Here is a 16487-nt window from a genome sequence, read left to right as displayed (position 1 = left end):
AGCCATCTGAACAAGTCTCTGCTTTTCTGTGACATCCAGCCTGAGGACCTGACCGAGTGTTGAGGGACTTCCAGAACCTCAGAAGGGATGGATCTGACCTAATGTTGGGAGGAGGGGAGGAAGAATGCTCCATAGGGCTGGGGCCACGGCAGGGAAGGCCCTCTACCAAACATGGGTCCCTGGCAGATGGTATTCACAGGATACAGATCTAATGGGGTGGGCTGGTGCAACAGGGGCAGGACGGTCCCTCAAATAATCTGGTTCCATGCCACGAAGGGCTTTAAAGGTTAAAATCAGCACCTGGAAGCCAAACTGGCAGCCACTGCAGCTCACAGAACAGAGGCATAAAATGGCTGTCCTAGGAGCACACACAACTGCCCCCTCCCACTGGTGGCTGAAGCTGCCAAATAATCTTCAAGGGCAGCTCCAGCCAGAGCATAACAGGAAAGCCTGGGCAAAGACAGCCACAGGGCCCCAAATCACTCAGAGGCTGGGGTCACCCACAGGCTTGCATTTGCAGGTAGTCCTTGACTTACGACCACAACTGAGCCCAAAATTTCTGTTGCTAAATGAAACATTGGTTAAGTGAATTTTGCCTCATCGTACAACCTTTCTTGACACAATCGTTAAGTGAATCACTGAAATTGTTAAGTTAGTAACACATTTCTGAAGTGAGTCTGGCTTCTGCAGCCAATTTTGGTCACCACATCACAAAACGGATTTTGAGACCTTGGGAAAAGTTCAGAGAAGAGCAACTAAGATGATCCAAGCCCTGAAAACTGAAACATACGAAGAACGGCTGCAGGATTTGGATTTGGCTAGTCTAAAGAAAAGAAGAAACAGGGAAGACATGATAGCAGAGTTCCAGTATTTGAGGGGCTGCCAGAAGGAAGAGGGGGTCAAACTATTCTCCAAAGCAACAGAGGGCTGGACAAGAAACAATGGTTGGAAACTGACCAAAGAGAGAAGCAAACTGGAATTAAACTTCCTAACAGTGAGGACAATTAACCAGTGGAACAGCTGGCCTTCAAAAATTGTGGTTGCTCCATCACTGGGGATTTTAAAGAAGAGGCTGGACATTCACTTGTCTGAGATGATATAGGTTCTTCTGCTTGAGCAGGGGGATGGACTAGAAGACCTCCAAGGTCCCTTCCAGCTCTATTCTATTCTATTCTATTCTATTCTATTCTATTCTATTCTATTCTTTATCATTATTCTCTTCTGTTCTGTTCTATTCTATTCTGTTCTATTTATCATAATTCTATTCTATTCTATTTATCATTATTCTATTCTATTCTATTCTATTCTATTCTATTCTATTCTATTCTATTCTATTCTATTCTATTCTATTCTATTCTATTCTATTATTCTAATCAACCAACATATCAACCAGTTCTTTTCTTGAGCTGATGACCTGTGTTTTGCACACCCAGTTTCTTTGGCTGACTGTGAAGTTCCCTTTGGATTTCCCAGCTCGTCTTCCCCCCCCACACCCCCAGCTCCTCATGACAGCAGCCAACCTCCATCCTACCAGCAACGTCCCAATCTGGCACCCCCCAGACTTGCTAGAGTGCAGCTCCCCAAATTCTCAGCCAACGTGCTACCCATCTGGAGCACCCAGCCAGGAGAGCTGGCCCACGCTGACTCTCAGACAGATGGAGATTCTGCCCAGAATATCAACCCGCCGATCCAGCAGAAACCAGGGGTGTTTCCTCCGCCTTGCCAGGCTGCAACTCCCTGAGGTCTCCTGCTACCACAGCAGAAACGAGCCTGAAGTCATGGCAACAACAATTACCTGCTATTTCTCCCAGTGTGTATTTCCTGCCTTGCAATTGCAACTGGGTTCCCTTCATACATGCACTTATGTAATCTTGTTTTTTATGGGCTTAATGACCTGGTGTGCTGAACGTGCCAATCAATTGTATCTGAGGAGGTAGGAAATGAGGCTTGGCTGAGGGTGAGGAAGAAACTTTTTCCGCTTGTATTTAATGCAATCAGTGCCACACTTTCAAGTCAAAATGTGAAAGGAAACACAGCTAGATTCTAAACTCTCCTCTGAATTGTTCATGTAGACCACTAAGGCAAAAACATGTCTGCAACAGAGCATGCAGAGCACACATGCAAACATGTTCTTAAGACTTCTCCAATAGATGCAAAAATCAGATGACTGCAGCTTTCTGGGGGGGGGACCCAGAAATTTAACAGAATGAAAATGACAGATATATCCTTCAATGGGCGTGTTCATCTCTGTTCACTTTGCCATTTTGTACCCCAAATCCAGAGAAAACTCCAGAGAAAAATTGCCTCCAAAATCATACAAGAACTTTTGCACCTTCAGAGCTGTCAAATATGCAATTTTTATTTTGTTTAAAAAAACAGATTTCATGTGCACTCTACACAGACAATCCAACTTTAGTAGGAATCAAATTCTGAAAACTACATTTTCCTCTCCATCATAATGTGCCCCTGAACAGAACAGAACGGAACAGAACAGAACAGAACAGAATAGAATAGGAAACTTTATTGACACTTTTGTTGTTGTTATTTGCAAAGTCATGTCCAACCCATCACGACCCCGTGGACAACATTCCTCCAGGCCTTCCTGTCGTCTACCATCCTCTGGAGTCCATTTAAGCTCACGCCTACTGCTTCAGTGACTCCATCCAGCCACCTCATTCTCTGTCGTCCCCTTCTTCTCTTGCCCTCGACCTTTCCCAGCATTAGGCTCTTCTCCAGTGAGTCCTTCCTTCTCATTAGGTGGCCAAAGTATTTGAGTTTTAGCTTCAGGATCTGGCCTTCTAAATAGCAGTCAGGGTTGATCTCCTCTAGGACTGACCGGTTTGATCGCCTTGCAGTCCAAGGGACTTGCAGGAGTCTTCTCCAGCACCACAGTTCAAAGGCCTCAATTCTTTGGCGCTCAGCCTTTTTTATGGCACAACTTTCACTGCCATACATTGCAACTGGGAAGACCATAGCCTTGACTATACGCACTTTAGTTGACAGGGTGATGTCTCTGCTTTTTAGTGTGCTGTCTAGATTTGCCATGGCTTTCTTCCCCAGGAGCAAGCATCTTTTAATTTCTTGGCTGCAGTTCCCATATGCGGTGATCTTGGAGCCCAAGAGAATAAAATCTGTCACTACCTCCATTTCTTCCCCATCTATTTGCCAGGAATTGAGAGGGCCGGATGCCATGATCTTGGTTTTCTTAATGTTGAGTTTGAAGCCAACTTTTGTACTCTCCTTCTTCACCCGCATCAAGAGGCTCTTTAAATGTACACCAATCAGCATACACTAAAAGGAAATTTCGTTGCACTCAGCTTTCAAAAAAATACCATTATGCATATACCCACATACACACACATATAGGACACAGAGAAACATCACAATCTAGAATAACAGTATAACGGAGTTGGAAGGGACCTTGGAGGTCTTCTAGTTCAACCCCCTGCACAAGCAGGAGACCTTATATCATTCTGGACAAATGGATGTCTAATCTCTTCTTAAAACTTCCACTGGTGGAGCACCTACAACTTCTGGAGGCAATCTGTTCCACTGACATTCCATACTGGGAATGTTTAGTTGTGGAGGGTGTAATTACCACAATCTTCCTAAATGTGTTCGAAGTTGGTGGATGGATCGACCCCAGAAATTCAGTTCCTTCCTTTGCATTTATAAAGCATTTTGCTGGATTTTCTCAGCTGCAAGATCTTCTGTGATCTTGTATTCTGGAGGTTGGTCTCCCTCTCAGAAGCAAGCTCTAGAACAGAGGTCCCCAATCTTTTGGGCACCAGGGACCGGTTCCGTGGAGAGAGGTTTTTCCATGGACTGGAGAGAGCGTGGTTTTGTGTGCTGCCTGCGTCTTGCGGATGGGGCTTTGCTTGTTTGTGCGGACCGGTTGCTGACATGCCACGGCCGGCTAGAATGAGGCAGAACTGGAAAGAAAGAGAGAGGCTATTTTCCAAACTTTGGAAATTTCACTCCACCACTCAACAATTCGGGTCATTGCCCAGCTAGCCCAGACAATGGTGGGGCAGATGGGAATTGCAGTCCAAAACACCTGGGAACCTTGAAGCAAAAGTTCTTAACTGGATGAGCTCAGAAGCAGGCAGCCCCCAAGATGGGTGTCTGTAAGTATGCAATGGGTGCAAGCAGGTCTTTGGAATGTGTGATCCTCATCATACAAAAACAGCTACACTTTGCTCGGCTCTTTGCAGAGGCCAAGACTTTGACTTTGCACATTCTTGCCAACCTGGCACTGCCAAGATGTATTAGGACTGTAGCTCCCAGAATTCCCAAGAAGCAATCACCTGGTTGCTTCACCAAGAAGACAGCTATTAAGAGCAATGTTTCTTAACCTTAAGATGAATGGACTTCAACTCCCAGAATTCTCCCACCTAGCAAGGTTAAGAAACACTGCTGTAGAGCAGGGCTCCCCAAACTTGGCAAGTTTAAGACTTATGGACTTCAACTCCCAGAATTTCTCAGCCAGCCATGTCCACAAGTCTTAAAAGTTGCCAAATTTGGACACCCCTGCTCTAGAGGTAGATTCCTGCAGGAGTTAAGGATGGAATGATCTCAAAGAAATATTTCTATCTTCACCATCTATGATTCCCCAGAGACCTGCTAGATGCTTCTGGATAGTCCACAGACAGAATGGTGACTCCTTCCTCTCTAGCCTTCAGCAGCTGGAATGGAGGTCACCTTCTCTGACAGCCCAGGGAACACCGGCCAGTCCTCCCCTCTTTCTCCTCCTCTAAAAGCCATCCCTGAGAGCAGCATCTTCTCGTCCCTGGATGCCTCTTCTCACACTGTGCTTTCAAGATTGCAAGCACAACATCAAAAGCAGTTACTCTGGATGTAATTACTGAGAACGCAAGGGTACAGTTTTGTGCACTAACACCGAGCTGGGTAGTATTAAAGTATTAAATCCTGGGCTAGAGTATTCAACAACTGCCTTGAGTTTGGGAAGTGATCAAACCACTCAGCTTGGCATCAAGGCACCCACATCATTCCCCCCCCCAATATTTCCAACATGGAACATCCCTTGATCACCGCAGTTGCATCCCGAGTCCACTTTTGACTGAACTTGCTCTCCTGATCCCATTCTCTCAACAGGCTCTGATTGCATCAGCACAGCCAGGAGGCTCAATTTGTACCAGTTAAAAAACTTTTGACATCAGATGACACTTTGGAGAGTCTCCTTCTCCTAAGCCTTCTGGGTGGACTCTGCTATTCCCCCAGGAGCATTCCTTTCTCAACAGGGTGGTAGGACCAGAAGGGGAAAGAAGGCCACCCGACTGGTCCATCCCACCAGTCCATCAGAGGCATCCACCAAGGGAGGAAAACATCTCCATGTTCTCAGCAGGAAGCACTGGTGGTGCTTGCAAAGTTCTGGACTCCTGTAACTCGTTTGTACTATATGAGATTGCTCTTTCCCATCTAGTCTAAAGAAAAGAAGAAATAGGGGTGACATGATGGCAGTGTTCCAGTACCAGAGGGGCTGCCACAAAGAAGAGGGCATAAAATTATTCTCCAAAGCACCTGAAGGCAAGAGAAGAAACAATGGATGGAAACTGACCAAAGAGAGAAGCAACCTGGAATTAAGGAGAAAATTCCTAACAGTGAGGGCAATTAACCAGTGGAACAGAAGTTGTCTCCAGAAATCGTGGGCGCTCCATCACTGGAGATTTTTAAGAAGAGACTAGACAATCACCTGTCTGAGATGGTATAAGTTCTCCTGCTTGAGCAGGGAGCTGGACTAGATGACCTCCAAGGTCCCTTCCAGCTCTATTCTATTTTGTTCTGTTCTGTTCTCTCTTGCTTTGGATCTGGGACACTCAACGATGAAAACAGAAAGGTCCCACGGTCATCCACTGAACGGTTCTTGCCTGCTGGGAGGGAGTCCTTGGGTTGGAGCAGCAGCTGTCCATCTCCAGGCCAAAGGTCAGCCTAGCAGACATCATACTGCAGCTCCGGGCTTTAGGCAGATCTTCCACTGAAGCAAGAGCTTTGTCGTTTCTGGCTCAAGTCAAAATGTTAAATATTTATCTGGCTCTTCTTTAAGACAGCTCAGGAGGAGAGGCCTGGGTCTGAAGAGGAAAAAAAGGCCAAGCTGCAGTTTCTGTGGAAAGTAATTGTAGCCAGGAGAGGCTCCCCTGGGGGGTCCTGCTATCCCCTCCTCTCCTGGGGAAGGGCAGCCCGGCAGATGGGCAGAGCGAGATCTGCACCGCCTTGACAAACAGCCAGGCTCTCGACAGCCCAGGAACCGCCAGTGTGCAGAACGAGAAGCCTGCATCATTCAGCTTAGCTGACCAAGCACACTTGAGGGGAGAGAATGTACAGCCGGTCCCCACTTGCCAAGAAACGTCCCCCTACAAACACCGCCCGTAGTTGTGTCGTTGCATCTCCATCCCCCCTGGGGCTACACGCATCCCCTCAGCTGGAAAAATGCACGTAAAACAAGACATCAAGAGATTATTATGCAAGCAGCGGTGTTGTCAGCCTGACAACGCAGGTGTCCGGAACAGCTGGTCAATGCCTGAAATGCAGAACTTCGAAATCCATGATGCAGCAAACGAACCCTCATTAAAATGCAGATGCAAAAGGGGGAGATGATTTCAAAACGCATCGCGCCTGGTTAGTTCCCAATCGGAGTCGTTTCAAATGTATCATATCTAATCAGCCACTGCCCAAGACTTGTAAACCATGTTGCCCATCATGACTTGAGTGTCTCGGATCTGATGTCCATTTTGTCCCCTGCCCTTCAGAAGCAACATCACCCAAGACAATTAGGAGGAAAGCAGTTGCCTATTGGCGATGGGCAGTGTAGTCCAGCATATCGAGGTCCAAAACACCAAGGGGCCACCTCCTCACCCGTGACCCTGAACAAGGGCGCCTCATGCAGCTTTTCAAAACTCACGTTTGGCCCAGCTATTCCTGTCCAGTCAGCAAAGTCCACAAAATTTGCAGAATATGCAAAATACTTCCAGCAAAACACAGAAAGAGCGGCATTTGCTTAACTGCCCAAGATTGCCTCTGAACATGTACCGATTTCACTCTTTGCTACTGGACTTGGAGACTACATCCGCACAAAGTGAAAGATGAAGCTGGCTCAGGGGCCAAGGGAAGACGTTCCCATTTGACCTCACTCTCGTTCTCACCCCGCCCAGTCGGGCCTCTTCTGTCCTTGGAAAGCCATCGGTCCCAGAGGGGTTAGCAAAGGCAGGCCGGGCTCTCTGCTGGGGTTCAGGGCGGGGTGGAAGCAGCGGGAGGGAGGCAGGGGGGCTGGGGGCCTGGGGCAAGCAGGTGTCTCTTTCTCACCCTTCTCCTCTGCTTAGACACGGCCAGGTACAAGCCCTTCTCTTCAGGTCTTCCTTGAGCTGCCTTGAAGAACATTTTCAAGGGAGCTTCACTTTCCAGCAAAGGGAAACCCACCGACTGAGGGCAGCTCCGACAGCAGTTCTCGCAGCTAAGCTGCTTTAGAAAGCTTTAAGCAGATTGTGGGCAGCTTTACAATAATTAAGGAGGAAGAATCAAGGAGCAAGTGGATGAGCAGGTGAGAGGTCCTCCAACTTCCCCATGGAGCTGCTGCTGGCAGTGCTAAGACCCCCAGCCCTCCCCCCCCAAATGCCCTGGCAGGAAGCTCTGCCAAAGGGGAGGGCAGGGAGAAACCCACCCAGGCCGGGTTGCAGCTCCAGCAGAGGAACCAGGCTTCCCTGTGGGACCTCAGCCAAAGCTTTGCATCTGGACTGGGCGACCAGCAGCACCCGGGACCCTGTCTGGGAGCCTCCAACTCTAGAGATTGATGATGGACAAGCTGTTGCCTGCCCTTCTGAGCTGGGAAGCAGAGTAAGTTGCACCGAAGCAAGGCTAAAAAAGATAGCTCACTCTTACAGGACCAGGATCTCTCTGAAAACAGCCCCAGCCACGTTGCAGACTTCAGTTCCTCCCCCACCCCTGTGTCCGCCCAAAAGGTTGCCCCAAGTCTTCTGACTGGAGGCTGTGATGAGCTTATGGAAGCTGAATCCTAAACTGAGGCTCTGCTCCGGCCAGGACCTCCAGCAAAGAGGGCAGAGAAGAGCAACAAAGATGATTGGGGGACCGGAGGCTAAAAGATATGAAGAACGGTTGCTGGAATTGGGGATGTCTAGTTTAATGAAAAGAAGGACGAGGGGGGACGTGATAGCAGCCTTCCAATATCTCAGGGGCTGCCCCAAAGAAGAGGGAGTCAAGCTATTTTCTAAAGCCCCTGAAGGCAGGACAAGAAGCAACGGATGGAAACTAACCAAGGAGAGAAGCAACCTGGAACTAAGGAGAAATTTCTTGTCATTGTGAACAAATAACCAGTGGAACAAATTGCCACCAGAAGTTGTGGGTGCTTCATCCCTGGAAATTTTTAAGAAGAGATTGGATGACCATTTGTCCAGAACAGTATAGGTTCTCCTGCTCGAGCAGGGGGTTGGGCTAGAAGACCTCCAAGGTCCCTTCCAACTCTGTTATTCTGTTAAATGGGGAAAGTGCATCCATTCACTTGCGCTGTAACATCTTGCAGGTCACCCCACCTGTGATATCAAGTGCAGATGTGAATGATGGCACCACTGACCAGTACAGTAAGTGAAGGTTTCACTCTGGCCAAGGCAAAGTCAAACCAAGTGAATTCCTTCCGGCAGAGACACGGACGCATTCTAGCATGAATCGTGCAAAACAGCCAAGATCAAGCGCTATCTGCACATGCAGATGCGAAAAGATGTGGCGTTGCAAAAAAGCCTGAGGTCGCTTAGGAATAAATGTAGTGGGGAAAAATACAGGCGACCCATTTTTTTTTAAATTCCATTTATATCCCGCCCTTCTCCGAAGACTCAGGGCAGCTTACAAGCTTAGCAGTGGCCTTCATTCTATGTATATGCCTGCTTATTAGGGCTTTCGCCCCCCCCCCCAAGCGGCATTATTACAAAGTCAGCTTATTGCCCCCAACAATCTGGGTCCTCATTTTACCTACCTCGGAAGGATGGAAGGCTGAGTCAACCTTGAGCCTGGTGGGACGCGAACCTGCACTAATTGAAAGCAGCTGGTGTTACTTAAGGAGGCATTAGCCCACTGCTCCACCAAGGCTCTGTTTGGTGAGCCTGGTGGATTTCTGGCAGACGTTTCATTACCCAACTAGGTAATGTCATCAGTGCTAGCAAGAAATGTCTGCCAGAAGATCACCCCCTTTTTACACACTTGGCATTCTTTTAAACACCCCCCACAGACACCCCTAACAGGCTTCAAAGGCCTCCCTGGGGCTCCTGAGTCACCCCTCCTACAGCTTCTGGAGTGGGGAGACCCACTCTGGGAATGGTAACAAAATGAGCAAGAAGTACGTAATGCGTGGAAGCTTGTTAAAGAGAGACCAACCTAGAAGACATTTCCTGACAGTGAGAACAGTTAATCAGAGGAATGGCTTGCTTCACAGAGTTGTGGGTGCTCCATCCCTGGAGGTTTTCAAGAAGAGACTGGCAGCCATTTGACTGAGAGGGTTTGGGCAGGGGTAGGCAACCTCGGCTCTTTTATGACTTGTGGACTTCAACTCCCAGAATTCCTCAGCCAGCATGGCTCAGCTTGGAAACCTCTCCCTTTCCCCTCAGCATGGCTGGCTGAGGAATTCTGGGAGTTGAAGTCCACGAGTCATAAAAGAGCCAAGGTTGCCTATCCCTGGTATAGGGCGCTTCCTGTCTTGAACAGACGGTTGGACTAGAAGACCTCCAAGGTCCCTCCAAGCCCTAGGAGTCTGTGAAACATGAGAATTGTTGCTGCCTTTGGGGTCTTTTAGGGGACAAAATGGATGGCATTGCTTGCAGGTCCTCCATAGGAGAGTGAGAGGCACCTTTTTAGACTCAAATTTGATCAAAACATGTTTTATTAAAGCTCAGGAAAGCTTATGCTTCTGAGTCTGTGCTTGCCAATTCCTCCTTATTTAGGGCCACCATTGATTGGCATAGTTGCCGAAAGCCCCTGATAATCCCTTAAAATGCCCAAGGCCTCCTCCCCAAGCACGGCCTGACCCCAACCCTTTTTTTAGAGGTGGTCCCAAACATGCCTGGAGTGGGTTTCCAGTTGGCACACCTCTGTCTTGGCTAACCCACCTGATAGGACCCTTGTGGGGCTGGGATGTGGGACCCCTCACGTGTGGCTTGGGGGGGCGGACAGGCCAACGACCAGAGGCTTCAGTGGCTGGGTAGTCAACACAAATCAAAAGTCTAGTGAAGATTCTGTAGGTAACTGACCTACGTGGCATTCTTTTCAACGGTTATTTATTTCTTTATTGCAGTTTTTCCGTTGCACAATAGCAGACACTCTCTAAGCGGTCCACAACATAAAGTTTAAAACCCTTGAATGCATAAACACAATTAAGCAATTTAAAATCAGAAAGAAATTAAAGCAACCCCGGTGGGGAAAGAATAATCAGCAACATAGCACGGCAAACAACGAAAAGCTCTAAAAATTGCAAACACATTTTAAAGTTTTCCGCATTTAGCGGAGAATCACCAAGAGCCGCATAATCAACTAAGCAGCCAGCGATGGGCCTTCAAGGATGCAACCACTGTGGATATGCAAGTTCCAGCAGGCCTTGAGCTGCATCTCAGACATATATTATTCTTGGGGGTTATATCTCATTTTTCTGCCTGAGTTTTACAGCTGTTTCAAGCACTTAACAAAAAATAAATAAATTCTTCCTGGAGTCAGACTTGACTCCTAGTGCCTTTGTAGAGAAGCTGTGTTAGCATCTTGGCCACAGCATGGCTGCTAGGCCCTTCTTCCTCAGAATCCGTTTTTTACTTCTCAGTCCTAGTGAGAGGTAGGCCCTGGGATCTCCTGGTGGTCCCCTATCCAAATACTACAAAGTCCCACCTAGCTTAGTTTTCTTCAGGTCAGCGAAGGGTGGCTGGGTGCTGCCACCTAGCTGGGCAGTTAGAAATAGCCGCAGGCTAGTAAACCACATGGAAGGAAGTAGCAGCAGGAAGATCCCTACCACGAAGGAGGAGGAGATTGCACAAGGTGGCCTTGGCACTGGAGGACACACAGCCAGGAAGGAGCAGTCGCAAAGGCTGGGAGGGGTGGGCAAGCCTTTACGTGGGGGCACAGCTAAGAAGGTCTTGTTCCTGCAACAGCTGTCACATCGCAGAAAGGGCTGGTTCTGAGGAAAGTGACTCTGGACAGTGAGAGCGCTCAATCGGTGACACAGCTACCCCCCTAGAGTTGGATATTCCATTGCTGGAGGGCAGCCATTTGTCTGGAATGAAATAAGGATTTCTTCCTTGGGCAGGGGTTGGACTAGAAGACCTCCAAGGTCCCTTCCAGCCCTAGGATTCTGTGATTCTGAAGACCTCAGAGGTTCTCCTCCTTGTTTATCACCTCTGCAGTATATCCTGGGAATGCAGCATATAGAATCCTTGTTCTGAGAAACACATCTGGGGATTTCTCCTTAGGCTACCCAACAACAACCCTGTAAGGTAGGCCAGGTTGTGAAAGAGAGCAACTGCCTCGAACTGTCAGTGAGCCCCCTAACTGAGTGGAGAGCTCAAGGTAGATCTCTCCCAGGTCAGAAAGCCAAAATGCCTCCTTCTAACCTTCGTTGATCTTTTGAAACCTGAGGATGCCCAGAACCCCTGACCTCCATGAGGTCTTTCCACCACCTCCCTCCTCTCCTCTTCCTGTCTAGAAGTGCCTGCATCCCCCTCAATGAATCCCCCGGGACAGAGACCCCCGGGACAGGGACGGAGAAGGCTGCTTGGGAACACTGGGACCCCAGAAGCTCTTCCTGGCTGACTTCTCAAGCACACTTTGGAAAAGCTGCCTTACAGCACCAGACAGGCCACAAATCCTGAAATGCCTAATTCTGTTGGGACGTCAAGGGCAGGATTCGCACCCTTCACATCCACACTTTTTTTTTTGCCCTGAATGTAGTTTTTAATCAAGACTTTGGCTGTTCACACTGTGACATGCAAATGGGTAATTCTTTGCCAGAATGACCATCAGGCTGCCAAACTACCTGAGTTGCATCGCCAGCAAATAAACCGATTAGCAAAACCTTCAAGAAGATCGAAAGGAGCACAATTTGTTTTTAACAAAATGCGTCTCCAAAGACGATCCAAATTTTCAAAGCTTTTCTTAGTCTATCCTCTGCAAGCTATCTATCTGCCAGTCAAACGTCCCCCGGGTTTTAATTTTCAAATCGGAGTGAACTGGGGAGAGGCAAGCGACGACTCCGGGAACTGTGGTTGAGCCTCCAGAGGGATCAACTTTTCAGGAAGTGGCTGGTGGGCACAACCCGAGTTTGCCAGGCTCTCCTCTCCAGCATCAGGTTCCTGCAAAGACACCCTGTTTCCCCCCACCCCATCCTGCGACATCCAGTTTGGCTCCAGCCTGCCCCACCCCCGTCTGCTCACAGTCTCCCCGGGGAGCCTCAACTAATGGTGGAGAAGGCAGTCTCCCAGCTGTCACCACCATGCCTTGGGCTACAAATTCCATCATGCCCGGCTGGGAAGTTGGGGAGTTGTCGGGAGTTGTCCTCTTACAGATGCTGAAGGTATTGGGCTGGGAAAGGGGGTCACAGAGTGTCTTCCTTCATCCACACCTGTTGACCTGGGGGAAATCCCAGCGGTCGGTTCCTCTTCGCACCATAGTTTTAGAAAAATCTCTGTGGGCCGACCATCTAGCAAAAAGCAGCCCGCCTCCTTTTCAGCCCAACACAGCATGAATCCTCTTCTGTGGATGGCAGGGGACACCACCCGTCTGCCAAGGCCTTCCATTGGGCCTCCGAGGCCGAGCATGTTGAGGAACCCTCGGCAGCTCTTCTCTCCGGCCCTGAACTCCGAAGCACCCTTCGCTCTCCTTGCTCAGTCCACCTTCCTGCTGGGCGATGTGTTCAGAGTCTGGGGCTGTGAGGGGCTGTCCTACCTGGAAAGTCCCAAAGGCAAGGATGCTCCAAAGTCAAGTGCTACCTTGACCCCTCGGTCGACACTCCTACCATCTACCTCTTCAAATTCTTTCCAGTCTAGCCCTGGGACTCCCTGAAGTCTCCCATCCAGACAGGAAGCAGGCTTGATCCTGCTTGGGGGCCCTGAGGGTGCAGCCGTGGGGCTGTTCACTGCTCACCTCTCCACAAGCAAGGTGGGTTTCTTCCCTTCCCAGCTCGGGCCCCAGCGTGGCTCTATCTAGCAGCCTCTGCGTGCATGAAACAGGTGTGCCTATATCTACCCTTAAGCTTGTGCTCAATGGGACCACCATCAGATCCTAAGTATCTCAGGGTCAGAATAGAGCTGGAAGGGACCTTGGAGGTCTTCTAGTCCAGCCCCTTCTCAAGCAGGAGAACCTATACCATCTCAGACAAATGGCTGTCCAGTCTCTTCTTAAAAACCTCCAGTGATGGAGCACCCACGATTTCTGGAGGCAAGTTGTTCCACTGGTTAATTGTCCTCACTGTTAGGAAGTTTCCCCTTAACTCCAGGTTGCTTCTCTCTTTGGTCAGGTTCCATCCATTGTTTCTTGTCTTGCCCTCTGGTGCTTTGGAAAATAAGTTGACCCCCTCCTCTTTGGGGCAGCCCCTCAAATACTGGGAATCTCACGGGAATGTGGGCTGAATTCACATCGAGGACATGCCCAGTCTTCTCATAACACCTTCTGGGTTTCTTTCTGAGGAGGCTCCTGAACCCTCCACAGATCAGCATTCAAAGGCAACAGATGCTGTTCTGGGGGGGGGGGGTTCAAGGTTAGCACTGCTTGACTTACAGTCCCACAGGTCTCAGATGCTCACAAAGATGCAGCAGCTCAAGCATCAACTCTGAAAACAGTTGGCTGCTGGCCCAGAGCTTCTGCTTCTTCCCATCTCCCCCTCCCGCCAATACAGAACTACATGCTCACCCCAAAGCCAGTGTGCCACTGAGGCACGAAGGACTTATAGGAAAAGAGTAGGAGAAAAACAGGAGTGAGCACTGCAAGAAAGAAGATGAGGCACCCAGACAGCGACCCACAAGTCCCATCCACCAAAGAGTCACTCAGAGGCAATCATTGGCTTCAGTCTGGAAAAGCTTGGCAACTTTAAGATGAGTGGACTTCAACTCCCAGAATTTCCCAGCAAGCAAAGTTGGCTGGGGAATTCTGGGAGTTGAAGTCCACACATCTTAAAGCTGCCAAGCTTGAGGAACACTGATCTAGGAGGTCCTCTTCTCCGCTGGGTGAAGAAGCCCCATGTCCTGGCATCTAGGGCACCTGGCCACCCCACCAGGGACTAGTAGCTCAGAGCTTCACCATCCAGCCTGTCTCTCAGTTTAGCTCCCAGGATGTCCAACCAGCTGGCAGAAATGTCCTCCAGTGGACACTGCATTTTGAACTGGCCAGAGAGCCCTCTCTTCTTCTCAGGACACACCTGATGTTTAAAACTAGGAAACTGACAACCTTCTGATGGAGGCTGAGCCCCAATTCTTGTCTCAAGCAAGGCAGGGACGTTCAGAACCAAGGTTAAATCCCAGGCGCCCAAATTCTCTTCCCCCACCCCCCATATCCGAAAGACAGCCAAACGGTCTGCATCGTTCACCACCAGGGATTGGAAACGCAGGCTCTCCGAAGGCTCTGCAGCCAACTTGGCACCGATGTTCAAATAGGGCAGTGCCAGCAGCAGCCTCCAGGTACGCTGGCTGGGCTCCCATCATCCCCAGCCAGCAGCCTTCTCCCCAGAATTCCCTAGCCATCAAGGCTGCCACTGGGAATTCTAGGTCTTGAAGCTCACACACCTGGAGGGAGGCTGGAGAAGGCAGGTCTCCAAGATCGGACCTGCCGTACTCCGGCTTGCCTGGAGGAGGGCTGGAAGGGCAGCGGCAAACAGGCAGGGTCCCCTCTTTCATATGGGGGGGGGAGAGAGCAAGGAGAGAGGCCTGGCTGGAGCACTGGCCGAGTGGAAGGCTGGAGAGGCAGCCAGATCAGAGAGGCCATCCTGGGAGGGATGCCTGCACCCTGTGCCAAGGTTTGCTTTGGCGGCCAAGTGGTCTCACACTTGCAGAGCGCAGAAGGGAGAGCAGAGCAGCGAGCTGGCCCTCTCCCAGATGCAGGCAGAGGTGGAGCCAGGCTGGGTGCTCCTCCGGGCGGCATCCAGCCTTGGCACCCAGCCTCGATGCCCCTGCTGCCGCTCTGCCACCCCAGGCCTCTCCAGCCTCCAGCCGGCCTCCCGCCTTAGTGACAGCCAACCGCGGCAGGCACAATCCGTGCAGCTCCTGGGGTTACTCTCTCTTCCCCCCGCTCCCGTATTGAACGGACGGGCATCCACCTGTTTCAAGGGGGCCTTTCCACTTCCAGCCCCGATGCCAGCCTGCCGCCCGGAGGGGGTGGAGCAGCAGCGGGAGCAGCGCGCAAGGCGGCATCTCATCTCCCTCCGCGCCCGCAGCCGCTGCCCGGGCCTGCCGCGCCAGCACCGGGCACGTTCCCGGCAGAGCCCGCAGAGCCTCAGCCCAGGGGGCGGCAGGAGGGCAGCGGACAAGGGCAGCGGAGGCGCGGGACTCCCCCGGCCGGACCTCCCTCCGCGGCTCGCGAGCAGGACGAGGCGGAGCCGCCCTCCCTCCCGGGGCGAGAGGCTCCCGTTCCAGCCCCCCCCGGGCCCCCGCGCGGGGCCGCCGGAGCCCGGCCTGGCATCCTCCGCCGCCCGAAATGCCCCCGCCGCCCTCCCGCCGCCGCCGCCGCCCCGCACTCACTGGCTTTGCCCGGCTTGGGCCTCTGCAGCAGCTTCTGCACCGCGCCGACGTCCTCCGCCTTCACCGCCTGCATCAGCTCCTGGTCCTTGCCCATGGCGAGCGGCGGCGGCGGCGGCCGCGGGGCTGGGCTGGGCTGCGGGGCTGGCCCGGGCGGGGTCCTCAGGGGCGGCTCATGCCCGGCCGCGCCCCAGCCGGCGGGATCGGGGCGGCGGGAGCTGCGGGAGCTGCGGGCTCGGGGCGGGACGGGGCGGCGGCGGCGGCGGCTCCTTTGCTGCAGCGGCTACCGCGGTCGCGACGCGCAATGGAGACGCGCGGCCGGGGCGCAGCGCCTCGCCGGCGGGCGGGGACAACTCGGCTGCCGGGCTCCGGCGGGGGCTCGCTCAGCACAGCCACCGCCGCCTCCTCCTCTGCGGCGGCGGCGAAGGCGGCGGCGGCGGCGGCGGCGGCGTCCTCACTCCTGCCGGCTCGGGCCGGACCGGCTCCCCGCAGCTGCCGCCGGAGCCGGCGACGAGCCCTCCATGGCCGGGCGCGCCGGAGCTGCGCCTGGCTCGCCTCTCCTCCGCCGCCGCCGCCGCCGCCGCGGTCCTGCCGGGGCGTCGCTCGCGAAGGAGGCGGCTCCCGCTTCGCGCGGCTCGGGCGGGGGGCGCGGCGGAGCCCCCTCCCCGGAAGGCCCGCGCCCGGTCATCGGGGAGCCGCACGAGGGAGCCTCTACGGACGTGCAGAGCGCTCGGCGCGCCTCGCCGGCGGCCGGCCAAGCGGGCGGGC

At 52.0% G+C, this 16487-nt stretch overlaps 1 protein-coding gene across 1 annotated transcript in view; it reads right to left on the bottom strand.

Annotated features, from left to right (window-relative positions):
* The window catches only part of CASKIN1 (CASK interacting protein 1), a gene marked incomplete at its 5' end in the record, with an annotated part of 105186 nt that extends 89370 nt beyond the window's left edge, over positions 1-15816 (bottom strand). The window contains one exon of the mRNA XM_081338521.1: positions 15723-15816. Coding sequence (XP_081194647.1) covers positions 15723-15816 — 94 coding nt within the window. The remainder of the gene's footprint in view (positions 1-15722) is intronic.
* Positions 15817-16487: the final 671 nt, after the last annotated feature.

This window comes from Vipera berus, assembly GCF_964194415.1.
Source record: "Vipera berus genome assembly, chromosome: 13".
Lineage (NCBI taxonomy): Eukaryota > Metazoa > Chordata > Lepidosauria > Squamata > Viperidae > Vipera > Vipera berus.
This window is presented reverse-complemented; position numbering and strand designations above follow the sequence as displayed.